Source organism: Anomaloglossus baeobatrachus, chromosome 7 (assembly GCF_048569485.1).
Source record: "Anomaloglossus baeobatrachus isolate aAnoBae1 chromosome 7, aAnoBae1.hap1, whole genome shotgun sequence".
NCBI lineage: Eukaryota > Metazoa > Chordata > Amphibia > Anura > Aromobatidae > Anomaloglossus > Anomaloglossus baeobatrachus.
In genome coordinates, this window is record NC_134359.1 from 88728296 (window position 1) to 88744877 (window position 16582).

Genomic DNA, 16582 nt, shown 5'->3' on the forward strand with positions numbered 1-16582 from the left:
TGGTGGCTTCGGCCCCTCTCCCTGTCCCAAGGGCGCTCCTTCCTGGCCCCGTCCTGGGTGATTCTCACCACGGATGCCAGTCTATCCGGCTGGGGAGCGGTATGTCTCCACCACAGAGCGCAGGGCACTTGGACTCCGTCCGAGTCAGCCCTTTCAATCAATGTGCTGGAAACCAGAGCCGTGCTTCTAGCTCTCCTAGCTTTTCACCACCTGTTGGCGGGCAGGCACATTCGAGTCCAGTCAGACAACGCGACAGCGGTTGCCTACATCAATCACCAAGGCGTGACACGCAGCCGCCTGGCAATGATGGAGGTACAACGCATCCTCCAATGGGCGGAGGACTCCAAGTCCACCATATCCGCAGTCCACATCCCAGGCGTGGAAAACTGGGAGGCAGATTATCTCAGCCGTCAAAGCGTAGACGGTGGCGAGTGGTCCCTGCACCCGGCAGTGTTTCAGTCAATCTGCCGCAAATGGGGCACTCCGGACGTGGACCTAATGGCATCCTGCCACAACAACAAAGTTCCTGTTTACGTGGCTCGCTACCACGATCCTCAGGCCTTCGCCGCGGACGCTCTGGTTCAAGACTGGTCCCAGTTTCGTCTGTCTTACGTGTTTCCCCCTCTAGCTCTCTTGCCCAGAGTCCTGCGCAAGATCAGAATGGAGGGCCGTCGAGTCATTCTCATTGCACCGGACTGGCCCAGGCGAGCTTGGTATCCGGACCTGCTCCACCTGTCCGCAGAGATGCCGTGGCATCTCCCGGACTGTCCAGACCTACTCTCACAAGGTCCGTTTTTCCGCCCGAATTCTGCGGCTCTCAAATTGACGGCGTGGCTCTTGAGTCCTAGATTTTGACGGTTTCTGGTATTCCTCCTGAAGTCATCTCCACTATGACTTGGGCCCGTAAGGCTTCCTCCGCTAAGATCTATCACAGGACTTGGAAAATTTTCCTGTCCTGGTGTCGCTCTACCGGCCATCCTCCTTGGCCATTCTCCTTGCCGACCCTTCTGTCTTTTCTACAGTCCGGTCTGCAGCTAGGACTGTCCCTCAACTCTCTCAAGAGACAAGTCTCAGCTCTGTCAGTTCTGTTCCAGCAGCGTCTCGCTCGGCTGGCTCAGGTCCGCACCTTCATGCAAGGCGCGTCTCACATCATTCCGCCGTATCGGCGGCCCTTGGATCCCTGGGACCTTAACTTGGTCCTCACGGTATTGCAGAAACCCCCTTTTGAGCCTCTTAGGGAGGTTTCTTTGTATCGTCTTTCTCAGAAAGTGGCCTTTCTGGTTGCCATAACTTCTCTCAGGAGAGTCTCTGATTTGGCTGCGCTCTCTTCGCAGTCACCTTTTTTAGTCTTTCATCAAGACAAGGTGGTTCTCCGTCCGACTCCGGACTTTCTTCCTAAGGTGGTCTCTCCTTTCCACCTTAACCAGGACATTACCCTACCTTCCTTCTGTCCGGCTCCTGTTCATCGCTTTGAGAAAGCGCTGCATACTCTAGATCTGGTGCGTGCTCTCCGGATCTATGTGTCTCGCACCGCTGCGCTTAGGCGGTGCACCTCTCTTTGTGCTAACCACAGGTCGGTGCAAGGGCCTCCCTGCTTCTAAGCCGACCTTAGCCCGTTGGATTAGATCGACCATTTCGGACGCCTACCAGAGTACTCAGGTGCCTCCCCCGCCGGGGTCAAGGCACACTCGACCAGAGCTGTCGGTGCCTCTTGGGCTTTTAGGCACCAGGCTACGGCACTCTCCCTGTTGCCTGTTGGCAATTTCTTGTTCCGCGTGTTATCACCGGCTGTTGTCGTGGACAGAGTCTCCGGTTGTTCCGGCTCTTGCTCTGTTCTACTTGTGGGTGGCTATTCTCCTTCAGCTTTTGCACTAAACTGGCTGGGACTGGCTCACCAGGGGGTGTATAAGCTCAGAGGGAGGAGCTACACTTTTAAGTGTAGTACTTTGTATGTCCTCCGGAGGCAGAAGCTAAACACCCATGGTCTGGGTCTCCCAATACGGAACTATAAGAAAAAGAATTTACGGTAAGTAAACAAAATTCTCTTTTTTTTACCTTATGCAGTGCGGCCTGGGGTCTTATATATAGTATTCTGGAATGCTGTATGTAAGGGCTCACTGTTCGTTGCTGAAGTTTATAGGGGACAAATCTAGTGACAGGTTCCCTTTAATCAGCACCGCTCTGCGTTACATATAGTCTCCGCATGTCTTCAGGTATTTTTCTAATAATCTTGCAGGGAAAGTAATGTGAATTATCCTTTCCCACTCTTGTCTAAAGCGGGCTTTACACGCTACGATATTTCTAGCAATTGCTATCAATATCGTACGCAAAAGCACCCGCCCCCATCACACATGCGATATCGCGTGATCGCTGCAGCAGCGAACATTATCGCTACGGCATCGTCACACGCACTTACCTGGTCGGCGGCGGCGCTATGACTGCCGAACAATCCCTCCTTCAAGGGGAAGGTGCGTTCGGCGTCACAGCGACGTCACCGCGACGTCACTAAGCGGCCGGCCAATCAAAGCGGAGGGGCGGAGATGAGCGGGACGAACATCCCGCCCACCTCCTTCCTTCCTCATTGCTGGTGGACTCAGGTAAGGAGACGTTCCTCGCTCCTGCGGTGTCACACATAGCGATGTGTGCTGCCGCAGGAACGAGGAACAACATCTACTAACAACCATTAACAATTTTTGGTTTTAGGACGACCCCTCCATGGAGAACGATTTTCACCACTTTGGAGGACGTGTAAGGTCGCTGGTAAGTGTCACACGCTGCGATACTGTTAATGACGCTGGATGTGCGGCACTAACGACGTGACCCTAACGATAAAACATTAACGATATCATAGCGTGTAAAGCCCCCTTAACATCTAGTGTTGTCTTGTAGGCTTCTTCCCCAGTGGTTCCCTGCTCACCCCAGCACCCTATGGTGTCACTGCCGTCAGGTTTACTTACCCATGAGTTACTGCTATGCTACACGTCTGAGTGCCCGTGAGGATAACTTGATCCGCAGCTTGAGACAAGTAAGGGGCAGAACACGTATTTTATCACTTGTATTTTATCAAGTGGGACATGTATTTACACATTTGCTTCTCATGCAGGAGCTGTACGTGCAGGAATATAGCAGTATAAATTGGCCGGCGCAGAGGAACTGTGTTGCTGCTTGTGACCTGTATACACCGCACAGTATCTTACTGGACTTTGCCTATGGTAGGAGGCATTGATTATCGTCAGTGCAGCATTTGTACCTATGCAGATTTTATGCAGATTTTATGCAGATTTTTATGTGTGTTGTTTCTCTTAGAATTCAAAATTTAAATAAATTAAATTTAATGAGATTTTCACTTTTTATGATTTTAAAGGGAATCTGTCAGCAGGTTTTTGCTCCCCCATCTGAGAGCAGCATAATGTAAAGACAAAGACCCTGATTCCAGCGATGTGTCACTTACTGAGCTGCTTGCTGTCATTTTGATAAAATCAATGCTTTCTCTGCTGCAGATCTAGCAGTTATACAGAGTTCAGGAATATGCTGGACTACCTGCAGCATGCCAAGTAGTCCTGTAATGATAACCTACTGATGATTAATCAGTGATTTAATCAAAACTACACTGAGCAGCTCAGTAATTGACACATCGCTGGAATCAGGATCTCTGCCCCTACATTAGATTAGGTGGCAAAAACCTGGTGACAGATTCCCTTTAACTTTTCAGTTGAAGTATTTTATTCCCATAAGTCATTTTGTACTTTTCTTCCCAGTCTTGTTGAATGCATACGAGGCGTACCACATTCCTGCTCTTCGCCGGCGTGCTGTGCATGAATTATATGACCATGTAACAGCAGATGACCGCTTTACCAAGTGTATGAGCATTGGTCCAGTAAGTCTCCTGGAAACATGAGTTATTTATTTTTTTTTTAAAGAAAAATTCTAATTTTGAAATAAATCTTCTTGTGTAACAGGTCTCTAAAGTGATTAATATGCTGGTCCGTTGGCATGTAGATGGACCAGAATCTCCATCATTCCGGGAACATGTAGATCGCATCCCTGATTACCTTTGGTAAGTAGTGATCACATCCTGTGCAGAAATACAGTTCCTAGGATTAGTTTTCTTATCTGATTTGTTGCAACTTAAGTTTTAAAATGTACCACTAATGAGCCACTTAAAAAATCTGATGATATTCGTCCAAAGGTGTTAATTAAAGTTTATGTTCTAAAAAGAAAGTGGGCGATCAATGCTGTTTATTGGCTTCATTCCCTTACTATATGCCCATTCTATTCTTTCCAATATCGGGCATAGTAGAAGGAGCTCTGTACGTTCTCCCTGCAAAAGAATGCTCCAAGAATTGATAAAGATGAGAGATAGGTAGATTATAAATACTTGCCCAATATAATGAAGTAGAATATATTTACCCAAACATGGGATTACAAGCTTTTTCTATGTCTCTAGAAGAAGCCTGCGAGATAATAGAATCCTGTGATTACAGCAGCCTCTGCATTACGTCAGAAGGCAGGAAGGAGAAGTGTAATGTAAGGCTATGTGCGCACGGGGACAGTGTACTGCGGATATATCCGCAGGAGCTCCCAGAAATCCGCAGCACAACTTTTGTCTGTTTACATACTGTGGATGTACAGCGGAATGTCCTGCGGATATGCTGCGGTCATTCTGCATTGAGGATACAGTACTATGGCTTTGGCACTGCATCCTCAATGCAGAACAAGTGCTGAGTGATCGGGGAGTTTATATTTACCTCCATCACGCAGCACTTCACTTTCCAGCATCTGTCAGCGTCTGCACTGTGCAGGAGAAGGTGGGCGGGCCTGAACTAGCTCTGGCTGTCACATGACCGGAGATCGTGCAGGCCCCGTCCACCTCCTCCTTTCTGTTCCTAGCTCCACCGCGCTCCTGTGCACCGGAAGAAAGTGACGGGCGTCTGCTATCAACGCAGGTAAGTATGGGACCAAGGCAGATTTCCGCAGGAATAATTGACATGCAGTTATGTGCAGCTGCAGGACATCCGCAGTATATTCCGCAACTGCACATTCCGCAACGTTGACACAGACACTCCCCATGTCCCATAGGATAACATGGGGAGTGTCTGTACATGCTGAAACCTGCGGATTTATTTGGAAAATCCAGATAAATCCGCAGGTTTTCCGCGGCAAAATCCGCAGAAGCAAGCGGGACATGGGGAGTGTTTGTGTCCACGCTGCGGTATGTGCGGTTGCGGGATTTGCTGCGGATGTCCCGCAGCCGCACATAACTGCATGTCAATTATTCCTGTGGATTTACCTGCGGAAATCCTGGCGCTCCACTATGGAGATAGAGGCTTACCTGCCTTGGTCCCATACTTACCTGCCTTGATAGCAGACACCCGAGTCAGGACGGCAGTGGAGCTAGGAGCAGGAAGGAGGAGGTGGGCGGGGCCTGCACGAGCTCCGGTCATGTGACAGCCAGAGCTAGTTCAGGCCCGCCCACCTTCTCCTGCACAGTGCAGACGCTGACAGTGTGACACGGCCGGAGAGAAGTGCTGTGTGATGGAGTCAAGTATGAACGCCCCGATCACTCAGCACTTGTTCTGCATAGAGGATGCAGTGCTGAAGCCATGGTACTGTATCCTCAATGCAAAATGCCCGCACCATATCGCGCAGCATGGAAACAGACAAAAGTTGTGGTGCGGTTTTCTGGGAGCTCCTGCGGATATAACTGCAGGACACTTTCCCCGTGGGCACATAGCCTAAGGCTGCAGTTGTATTGTAACTTTACAATCACATACTTTACTAAGATGTGAATTGGGAAGAAGGGAAAGTGCAACATCCAATGCTCCATGCACACGCTGCAGTTTTTGACGTGTTTTTTGGTGCAGTTTGTGGTGACCTTTCAGTCACCACAAGCTGCATACTTTTCCTTCCCCACTAAAGTTTATGAGATTTCAGATTTGCTGTGCGTACATTGCTTTTTATTTTTTGGCTACAGTTTTGTGGTGACCACAAAACTGCAGCATGTCAGTTCTTTTTGCGTTTTTACCTGTGTTTTTCACCCATTGGTGCTAAAACACGCATGGTCAAAAATGCACCAAAGCGCATGCTTTTTTTTGGCCACAAGGTGCATTTTCTTTGTCGCTCCATTGGGAGACCCAGACAATTGGGTGTATAGCTATGCCTCCGGAGGCCACACAAAGTATTACACTAAAAGTGTAAAGCCCCTCCCCTTCTGCCTATACACCCCCCATGCTCACGGGCTCCTCAGTTTTTATGCTTTGTGCGAAGGAGGCAGACATCCACGCATAGCTCCACAGCTTGGTCGGCAGCAGCTGCTGACCAGGTCGGATGGAAGAAAAGAGGGCCCATAACAGGGCCCCCAGCATGCTCCCTTCTCACCCCACTTTGTCGGCGGTGTTGTTAAGGTTGAGGTACCCATTGCGGGTACACAGGCAGGAGCCACATGCTGTTTTCCTTCCCCATCCCTTAGGGCTCTGGGTGAAGTGGGATCCAGGATCGGTCTCTAGGCACTGGGACCGTGCTCCCTCCGCAGCCCCTGGGAATCTGCAGGATAGGAGCTGAGTATCGTCAGGGACAAGGCCCTGCTACTATGAGGTACTCTGTGTCCCCGTGGGGACCGCGCATGGAGCGCTGGTGCCAGACACATAACAGCACTGCTGGGTGTGTTAGTGTGCCGGACATGGAGCGCTTGTGCCAGACACTTTCCAGCACGGCTGGGTGTGTTAGTGCCCTGGACATGCAGCGCCTGGGCCAGACACTTTCCAGCACTGCTGGGTGTGTTAGTGCGCCGGACATGGAGCGCTTGTGCCAGACACTTTCCAGCACGGCTGGGTGTGTTAGTGCGCCGGACATGGAGCGCTTGTGCCAGACACTTTCCAGCACTGCTGGGTGTGTTTGTGCACCGGGGGACTACCGCGCGGCCGCGCCTATTGCCGGCCGCGCTTATAACTTTAGTCCCCGGCTTCTGCGGCCTAGTGTCGTTTATTCCCGCCCACAGGCCTGCCAGTCAGGGAAGGGGCGGGACGCTGCACGGATCGTCAGCGGAGGGCTGGAGCATACATTAGTATCCTCCTCCCTCCTCACTCAGTACAGTGGGGCACTGGATTCCCGCACTTTTCTTGGGCACGCCCACGATCTCCTTCTCCCCACAGAACGCCGGCAGCCATTCCTGTCAGCGATTCAGATGCTGGAGAGGAGAGACAACACAGGGAGACCCAGGCAGGGAATCCGGTGACCACACAACTGCTTTGAGCGGTCGGTAAGCAGCACCTATGGTGCTGGCCCCACTGAGTACCGAAGTGTATATATATATATAGGCTTATAGGCTATACATTGCACTGTACGGTCGCTCTGTTGATTTTTGGCTATATACCCTCCTGGTTGTTCTCAGAGGAGACAACATGTCATCTGCAAAAAGCAAGGGTGCCAAAGCACAGGCGTACTTTGCAACTTGTACCTCATGTACAGCTGTACTACCGGCAGGTTCCACTGACCCTCATTGTGTGCAATGCTCGGCCCCTGTGGCACTTACTCAGCCGGAGCCTCTGCGACTGGTGGCCTAGGTGGATCCACCTGCTACCACTGTCCAGGTGACAGGGACGGAGTTTGCAGCCTTTGCTGACAAACTGTCTGAGACTATGGATAAATGGTCTGCTAAAATACTGGAAGCATTGCAGTCCAGACCGGTGATTCAGGCCCCGGGCTCTATCCAATCCTTGACCCCTGGTCCCCCTCAATTGGAACAGCAAAGTGCCCCTGGGGTATCCCATAGGTCCCAGGGTGAGGTCTCTGACACGGACCGCAGTCCCAGGCCGACCAAGCGGGGTCGCTGGGAAATTCCCTCCACCTCATCACACTGTTCAGGGTCCCAGCAGGGGGACTCTCTGGAGGATGAAGCGGAGGTATCAGATCAGGATTCTGATCCTGAAGCCGCTCTCAACCTAGATACGCCTGAAGGTGACGCACTAGTGAATGACCTTATAGCGACCATCAATCAGGTGTTGGATATTTCTCCCCCAGCTCCTACAATTGAGGAGTCTGCTTCTCAGGAGAAATTCCGTTTCAGGTTTCCAAAGCGTACATTAAATATGTTTCTTCAGCGCTCTATTGGGAGACCCAGACGATTGGGGTATAGCTACTGCCCTCCGGAGGCCACACAAAGCACTACACTAAAAAGTGCAAGGCCCCTCCCCTTCTGGCTATACCCCCCCGTGGTATCACGGGTTCTCCAGTTTTCAAGCTTTGTGCGAAGGAGGTCAGACATCCACGCATAGCTCCACAGATTTTAGTCAGCAGCAGCTGCTGACTATTTCGGATGGAAGAAAAGAGGGCCCATATAGGGCCCCCAGCATGCTCCCTTCTCACCCGTGGATGGTGTTGTAAGGTTGAGGTACCTATTGCTGGTACAGGGGCTGGAGCCCCACATGCTGTTTTCCTTCCACATCCCCTTGTAGGGCTCTGTGGAAGTGGGATCCTGCCGGCCTCTAAGCTCTGACGCCGGGCTCCATCCACAGACCCAGTTGAACCTGATGGATATGGAGCAGGAGTACAATCAGGGACATGGCCCTGCATCATACAGGTACTCTGTGTCCCCGGCAGGCACAGACACACTCCGGGCTGGCTGGGTGTTGTAGTGCGCCGGGGACCGTAACGATTGAGTTGGTGTTCCTGCAGTTTACTGGGGGACTTTTGTGTTGTGGGAACGCAGCGCCGACCCCCACTGGACCGGCGGCGCTGCTGTGACTTGTAGTGCGCCGGGGACACGCCGACCGCGCTTTTACGGCGGCGGCGTTTATAAATCCAGTCCCCGGCTTTTGCGGCCTAGCTCCGCTTCGTTCCCGCCCCCACCCTGTCAATCAGGGTAGGGGAGAGACGCTGTTTCGCAGCAGCGACGAGGGCTGGAGCCTGATTTACATGCTCCAGCCCTCTCACTAGGCACAGAGGGAAGCAGGCTTCCCGCTCTTAGCCAGGAACGCCCAGGGCCCGCCCCCCCTCCTCTCCCAGGACGCCGGCAGCCATTACATGCAGTCTGGCTAGAGGAAGGACGCAAGGCTCTGGGAGACCTGGACTAGGGGGCTTTTGGCGACCACACACCCGCTCTTAAGCGGGCGGTAAGCAGCATTTCAGCTGGCCCCTCTAGTGCCTCAGTGTGTATTGGTGTACTGTGTCACCAGATATATATATTTATTTATTTCTTGCACTGTGAGGTCGCTTCCTGGCTGGATACCCCAGTTCGCTCTGAGGAGGCAGCAACATGTCATCCACAAAACGCAAGGCTGCCAAGGCTAGGGCTGTGTACACTGCGTGTGCTGCATGTGGGGCTGCTCTACCAGCAGGTTCCAAAGACCCCCATTGTGTGCAATGCTCAGATCCGGTGCTGCTTCGCCAGCCGGAGTCCGGAGGGGTAGTGACCCAGGCTGAGACGCTTGTAAGTCCTGCCCCGGTGTCAGGGACAGACTTTGCAGTTTTTGCTGATGGAATGTCTGTGACTATGGCAAAAATCCTTGAAACTTTGCAATCCATGACTGGGGCTCAGTCTATGGACACGGCGAGGTCTCTGTCCGCTAATCCCCCTCAGTTGGAATTAATCCAGACTGCAAGGGGGTCCCCGGCTTCCCAGGCTGAGTATTATGACTCAGATGATAGCCCCAGCCACCCTAAGCGAGCTCGCTGGGAAAGACCCTCAACGTCATCACACTGCTCAGGGTCTCAGCGCAATCAGTCGCCCTGTGATGCGTCTGAAGAGAGTGATCAGGAGTCTTATCCTGGAACCCCTCTCAATCTGGATACCCCGGATGGGGACGCCATGGTAAACGAGCTTATCTCAGCCATCAATAGACTGTTGGATATTTCTCCCCCAGCTCCTTCTGCAGAGGAGGCAGCTGCAGAGCAGGAGAAGTTTCGTTTCCTCTATCCCAAGCGTAAATTGAGTGCTTTCTTGGATCACTCTGACTTCAGAGAGTCAATCCAGAAACACGACGCTCATCCAGAAAGGCGTTTCTCTAAACGTTCTAAGGATACACGTTTTCCTTTCCCCCCTGATGTGGTCAAGCGCTGGACCCAGTGTCCAAAAGTAGACCCCCCGATTTCCAAACTTGCAGCTAGATCCATAGTTGCAGTGGAGGATGGCGCTTCACTTAAGGATGCCAATGACAGACAGATGGACCTTTGGTTAAAATCTGTCTATGAAGCTATCGGCGCGTCGTTTGCTCCAGCATTCGCAGCCGTATGGGCACTCCAAGCTATTTCAGCTGGTTTAGCAAAAGTGGATGCTGTCATACATCCAGCGGTGCCGCAAGTGGCGTCCCTTACCTCGCAGATGTCTGCGTTTGCGTCTTACGCTATCAATGCGGTCCTAGAATCTACCAGCCGCACCTCAATGGCGTCCGCCAATTCGGTAGTTTTGTGCAGAGCCTTGTGGTTAAAGGACTGGAAAGCAGATGCTGGTTCCAAAAAATGTTTAACCAGCTTGCCTTTATCTAGAGATAGACTGTTTGGCGAGCCATTGGCTGACATCATTAAACAGTCCAAGGGTAAAGACTCTTCCTTACCCCAGCCCAGATCAAGCAAACCTCAGCAGAAAAAATGGCAGCAGAGGTTTCAGTCCTTTCGAGGTTCGGGCAAGACACAATTCTCCTCGTCCAAAGGGACTCAGAGGACGCAAAGAGTCTCAGATTCCTGGCGGGCTCACGCACGCCCCAAGAAAGCAAATGGAGGAACCGCTTCCAAAGCGGCTACCTCATGACTTCCAGCCCCCCCCCTCCGCATCTCCGGTCGGGGGCAGGCTCTCCCGCTTTTCCGACATTTGGATGTCACAGGTCAAAGACCGGTGGGTGACAAACATTTTGTCTCGCGGGTACAGAATCGAGTTCAGTTCTCGTCCTCCAGCTCGGTTCTTCAGAACCTCCCCACATCCAGACCGAGCAGATGCCCTGCTGCAGGCGGTGGACTCCCTAAGAGCGGAAGGAGTAGTGGTTCCTGTACCGCCTCAGGAACAAGGGCGAGGGTTTTACTCCAATCTCTTTGTGGTTCCAAAAAAGGACGGCTCGTTCCGTCCTGTTCTGGATCTAAAGCTGCTCAACAAACATGTGCACGCCAGACGGTTCCGGATGGAAACCCTCCGCTCTGTCGTTGCCTCAATGTCTCAAGGAGACTTCCTTGCCTCAATAGACATCAAAGATGCTTATCTCCACGTGCCAATTGCTACAGAACATCAACGTTTTCTACGTTTTGTGATAGGAAACGACCATCTTCAGTTCGTAGCTCTGCCATTCGGTCTGGCGACAGCCCCCCGGGTCTTCACCAAGGTCATGGCGGCGGTGGTAGCAGTCTTGCACTCTCAGGGACACTCGGTGATCCCTTACCTAGACGATCTACTTGTCAAGGCACCCTCTCAAGAGGCATGCCAACTCAGTCTACATGCTACGCTGGAGACTCTACAGACGTTCGGATGGATCATCAACTTTCCAAAGTCGAATCTGTCACCGTCACAGTCGCTAACGTATCTTGGCATGGAGTTTCATACTCGAGCAGCGAGAGTGAAGCTTCCGCTGAACAAGCAGCGGTCCCTACAGACAGGGGTGCAATCCCTCCTTCAAGGCCAGTCGCACCCCTTACGGCGCCTCATGCACTTCCTCGGGAAGATGGTGGCAGCCATGGAAGCAGTTCCCTTTGCGCAGTTTCATCTGCGCCCACTTCAATGGGACATTCTCCGCCAATGGGACGGGAAGTCAACGTCCCTGGACAGGAAAGTCTCTCTTTCCCAGACGGCCAAGGACTCTCTACAATGGTGGCTCCTTCCCACCTCATTGTCTCAGGGAAGATCCTTCCTGCCCCCATCCTGGGCAGTGGTCACGACAGATGCGAGTCTGTCAGGGTGGGGAGCAGTGTTTCTCCACCACAGGGCCCAGGGGACGTGGACTCCGCAGGAGTCCACCCTTCAGATCAATGTTCTGGAAATCAGGGCAGTGTATCTTGCCCTACTGGCCTTCCAACAGTGGCTGGAAGGAAAGCAGATCCGAATCCAGTCGGACAACTCCACAGCGGTGGCATACATCAACCACCAAGGAGGGACGCGCAGTCGGCAAGCATTCCAAGAAGTCCGGCGCATTCTAATGTGGGTGGAGGACACAGCATCCACCATATCCGCGGTTCACATCCCAGGCGTAGAAAATTGGGAAGCAGACTTCCTCAGTCGCCAGGGCATGGACGCAGGGGAGTGGTCCCTTCACCCGGACGTGTTTCAGGAAATCTGTCGCCGATGGGGAGTGCCGGACGTCGACCTAATGGCGTCCCGGCACAACAACAAGGTCCCGGCATTCATGGCGAGGTCGCGCGATCAAAGAGCTCTGGCGGCAGACGCATTAGTTCAAGATTGGTCGCAGTTCCGGCTCCCATACGTCTTCCCACCTCTGGCACTCTTGCCCAGAGTGTTACGCAAGATCAGATCCGATTGCAGCCGCGTCATACTCGTCGCCCCAGACTGGCCGAGGAGATCGTGGTATCCGGATCTGTGGCATCTCACGGTCGGTCGACCGTGGTCACTGCCAGACCGACCAGACTTACTGTCCTAAGGGCCGTTTTTCCATCAGAATTCTGCGGCCCTGAACCTGACTGTGTGGCCATTGAGTCCTGGATCCTAGCGTCCGCAGGATTATCTCAAGGAGTCGTAGCCACAATGAGACAAGCTAGGAAGTCAACGTCTGCTAAGATCTACCACAGAACGTGGAAGATTTTCTTATCCTGGTGCTCTGCACAGAGAGTATCCCCTTGGCCATTTGCATTGCCCACCTTTCTTTCCTTCCTGCAATCGGGGTTGGAAAAGGGCTTGTCGCTCAGCTCCCTTAAAGGGCAAGTCTCGGCACTATCTGTGTTTTTTCAGAAGCGTCTAGCACGTATTCCTAAGGTGCGCACGTTCCTACAGGGGGTCTGTCATATCGTACCCCCGTACAAGCGGCCGTTAGATCCATGGGATCTGAACAGAGTACTAGTTGCTCTGCAAAAGCCGCCCTTCGAGCCTCTAAAGGACGTTTCCTTTTCTCGCCTGTCACAGAAAGTGGCGTTTCTTGTTGCGATCACATCGCTTAGGCGAGTGTCTGAGCTGGCAGCTCTGTCATCCAAGGCTCCCTTCCTGGTGTTCCACCAGGACAAGGTAGTGCTGCGCCCCGTTCCGGAGTTTCTCCCTAAGGTCGTATCCTCGTTTCATCTTAATCAGGATATATCCTTGCCTTCCTTTTGTCCTCAGCCGGTTCACCGGTATGAGAAAGACTTACGTTTGCTAGATCTGGTGAGAGCACTCAGAATCTATATTTCTCGCACGGCGCCTATCCGCCGTTCAGATGCACTTTTTGTCCTTGTCGCTGGCCAGCGCAAGGGGTCGCAGGCTTCTAAAGCCACCCTGGCTCGATGGATCAAAGAACCAATTCTGGAAGCCTACCGTTCTGCTGGGCTTCCGGTTCCTTCAGGGCTGAAAGCCCACTCAACCAGAGCTGTGGGTGCGTCCTGGGCTTTGCGACACCAGGCTTCGGCTCAACAGGTGTGCCAGGCAGCTACCTGGTCGAGTCTGCACACTTTCACCAAACATTATCAGGTGCATACCTATGCTTCGGCGGATGCCAGCTTAGGTAGAAGAGTCCTGCAGGCGGCAGTGACATCCCCGTAGGGGAGGGCTGTTTTGCAGCTCTAACATGAGGTATCTCTTTACCCACCCAGGGACAGCTTTTGGACGTCCCAATCGTCTGGGTCTCCCAATAGAGCGCTGAAGAAGAAGGGAATTTTGTTACTTACCGTAAATTCCTTTTCTTCTAGCTCTTATTGGGAGACCCAGCACCCGCCCTGTTGTCCTTCGGGATTTTTTTGTTGTTTGCGGGTACACATGTTGTTCATGTTGAACGGTTTTTCAGTTCTCCGACGTTATTCGGAGTTAATTTGTTTAAACCAGTTATTGGCTTCCTCCTTCTTGCTTTGGCACTAAAACTGGAGAACCCGTGATACCACGGGGGGGTATAGCCAGAAGGGGAGGGGCCTTGCACTTTTTAGTGTAGTGCTTTGTGTGGCCTCCGGAGGGCAGTAGCTATACCCCAATCGTCTGGGTCTCCCAATAAGAGCTAGAAGAAAAGGAATTTACGGTAAGTAACAAAATTCCCTTCTTTTTGATCACTCTGACTTCAGAGAGGCAATCCAGAAAAACCGAGACTGTCCAGACAAGCGTTTTTCCAAGCGTCTTAAGGACACACGTTATCCCTTCCCCCCCGAGGTTGTCAAGGGCTGGACTCAGTGTCCTAAGGTGGATCCTCCAATCTCCAGACTGGCGGCTAGATCCATAGTTGCAGTGGAAGATGGGGCTTCACTCAAAGATGCCACTGACAGACAGATGGAACTATGGTTGAAATCCATCTATGAAGCTATAGGCGCGTCTTTTGCTCCAGCATTCGCTGCCGTATGGGCACTCCAAGCTATCTCAGCTTGTCAGGCGCAGATTAATGCAGTAACACGTACATCTGCCCCGCAAGTGGTGTCCTTAACCAATCAGGCGTCGGCGTTTGCGTCCTACGCCATTAATGCTATCCTGGACTCTGCGAGCCGTACGGCGGTGGCATCCGCCAACTCGGTGGTACTCCGCAGGGCCATGTGGCTACGTGAATGGAAGGCAGACTCTGCTTCCAAAAAGTTCTTAACCGGTTTGCCATTGGCTGGCGACCGCTTGTTTGGTGAGCGATTGGATGAAATCATTAAACAATCCAAGGGAAAGGATTCATCCTTACCCCAGTCCAAACCAAACAGACCTCAACCACGGAAGGTACAATCGAGGTTTCGGTCCTTTCGGACCGCGGGCAGATCTCAATTTTCCTCGTCCAAAAGGCCTCAGAAAGATCAGAGGAACTCCGATGCATGGCGGTCTAAGTCACGTCCTAAGAAGACCGCCGGAGGAACCGCTCCCAAAGCGGCCTCCTCATGACTTTCGGCCCCCTCAAACCGCATCCTCGGTCGGTGGCAGGCTCTCCCGCTTTTGCGACGCCTGGCTGCCACAAGTAAAAGACCGATGGGTGAGAGACATTCTATCTCACGGTTACAGGATAGAGTTCAACTCTCGTCCTCCGACTCGTTTCTTCAGAACATCTCCACCCCCCGACAGAGCCGAGGCTCTTATGCAGGCGGTGGGCACCCTGAAGGAGGAAGGAGTGGTGATCCCGGTTCCTCTTCAGCAACGGGGTCACGGTTTTTACTCCAACTTGTTCGTGGTGCCAAAAAAGGACGGATCCTTCCGTCCCGTTCTGGACCTAAAGCTGCTCAACAAGCATGTGAAAACCAGGCGGTTCCGGATGGAATCGCTCCGTCATCGCCTCAATGTCCCAAGGAGATTTCCTGGCATCAATAGACATCAAAGATGCTTATCTCCACGTACCGATTGCGCCAGAGCATCAGCGCTTCCTGCGCTTCGCCATAGGAGACGAACACCTTCAGTTCGTGGCACTACCTTTTGGCCTGGCAACAGCCCCACGGGTCTTCACCAAGGTCATGGCAACAGTGGTGGCAATCCTACACTCTCAGGGACACTCGGTGATCCCTTACTTAGACGATCTACTTGTCAAGGCACCCTCTCAAGGGGCATGCCAACACAGCCTGAACATTGCTCTGGAAACTCTCCAGAGTTTCGGGTGGATCATCAATTTTCCAAAGTCAAATCTGACACCGGCCCAATCACTGACATATCTTGGCATGGAGTTTCATACTCTCTCAGCGATAGTGAAGCTTCCGCTGAACAAACAGCGTTCACTACAGACAGGGGTGCAATCTCTCCTTCATGGTCAGTCACACCCCCTGAGGCGCCTCATGCACTTCCTAGGGAAGACGCTGGCAGCAATGGAGGCAGTTCCTTTTGCGCAGTTTCATCTGCGCCCACTTCAATGGGACATTCTCCGCAAATGGGACAGGAAGTCGACGTCCCTCGACAGGAACGTCTCCCTTTCTCGGGCAGCCAAAGCTTCCCTTCAGTGGTGGCTTCTTCCCACTTCTCTGTCGGAGGGGAAATCCTTCCTGCCCCCATCCTGGGCTGTGGTCACGACGGACGCGAGCCTGTCAGGGTGGGGAGCGGTCTTTCTCCACCACAGGGCTCAGGGGACTTGGACTCAGACAGAGTCCTCCCTTCAGATCAATGTTCTGGAGATAAGGGCAGTGTATCTTGCCCTAAAAGCGTTCCAGCCGTGGCTGGAAGGCAAACAGATCCGAATTCAGTCGGACAACTCCACAGCGGTGGCATACATCAACCACCAAGGCGGGACACGCAGTCGGCAAGCCTTCCAGGAAGTTCGGCGGATTCTGCTGTGGGTGGAAGCCACAGCCTCGACCATATCCGCAGTTCACATCCCGGGCGTAGAAAACTGGGAAGCAGACTTTCTCAGTCGCCAGGGCATGGATGCAGGGGAATGGTCCCTTCACCCGGACGTGTTTCAGGAGATCTGTTGCCGCTGGGGCATGCCGGATGTCGACCTAATGGCGTCCCGGCACAACAACAAGGTCCCGACGTTCATGGCACGGTCTCAAGATCACAGAGCTCTGGCGGCAGACGCCTTAGTTCAGGATT

The 16582-nt window shown here is 52.7% G+C and overlaps 1 protein-coding gene across 1 annotated transcript in view; it reads left to right on the top strand.

Moving 5' to 3' along the window:
• The window catches only part of LOC142245109 (lanosterol synthase-like), a 122586-nt gene that overhangs the window by 21426 nt on the left and 84578 nt on the right, over positions 1–16582 (top strand). The window contains exons 7-10 of the mRNA XM_075317441.1: positions 2890–3025; positions 3104–3212; positions 3759–3877; positions 3960–4057. Of these exons, the coding sequence (XP_075173556.1) occupies positions 2890–3025; positions 3104–3212; positions 3759–3877; positions 3960–4057 (462 nt within the window). The remainder of the gene's footprint in view (positions 1–2889; positions 3026–3103; positions 3213–3758; positions 3878–3959; positions 4058–16582) is intronic.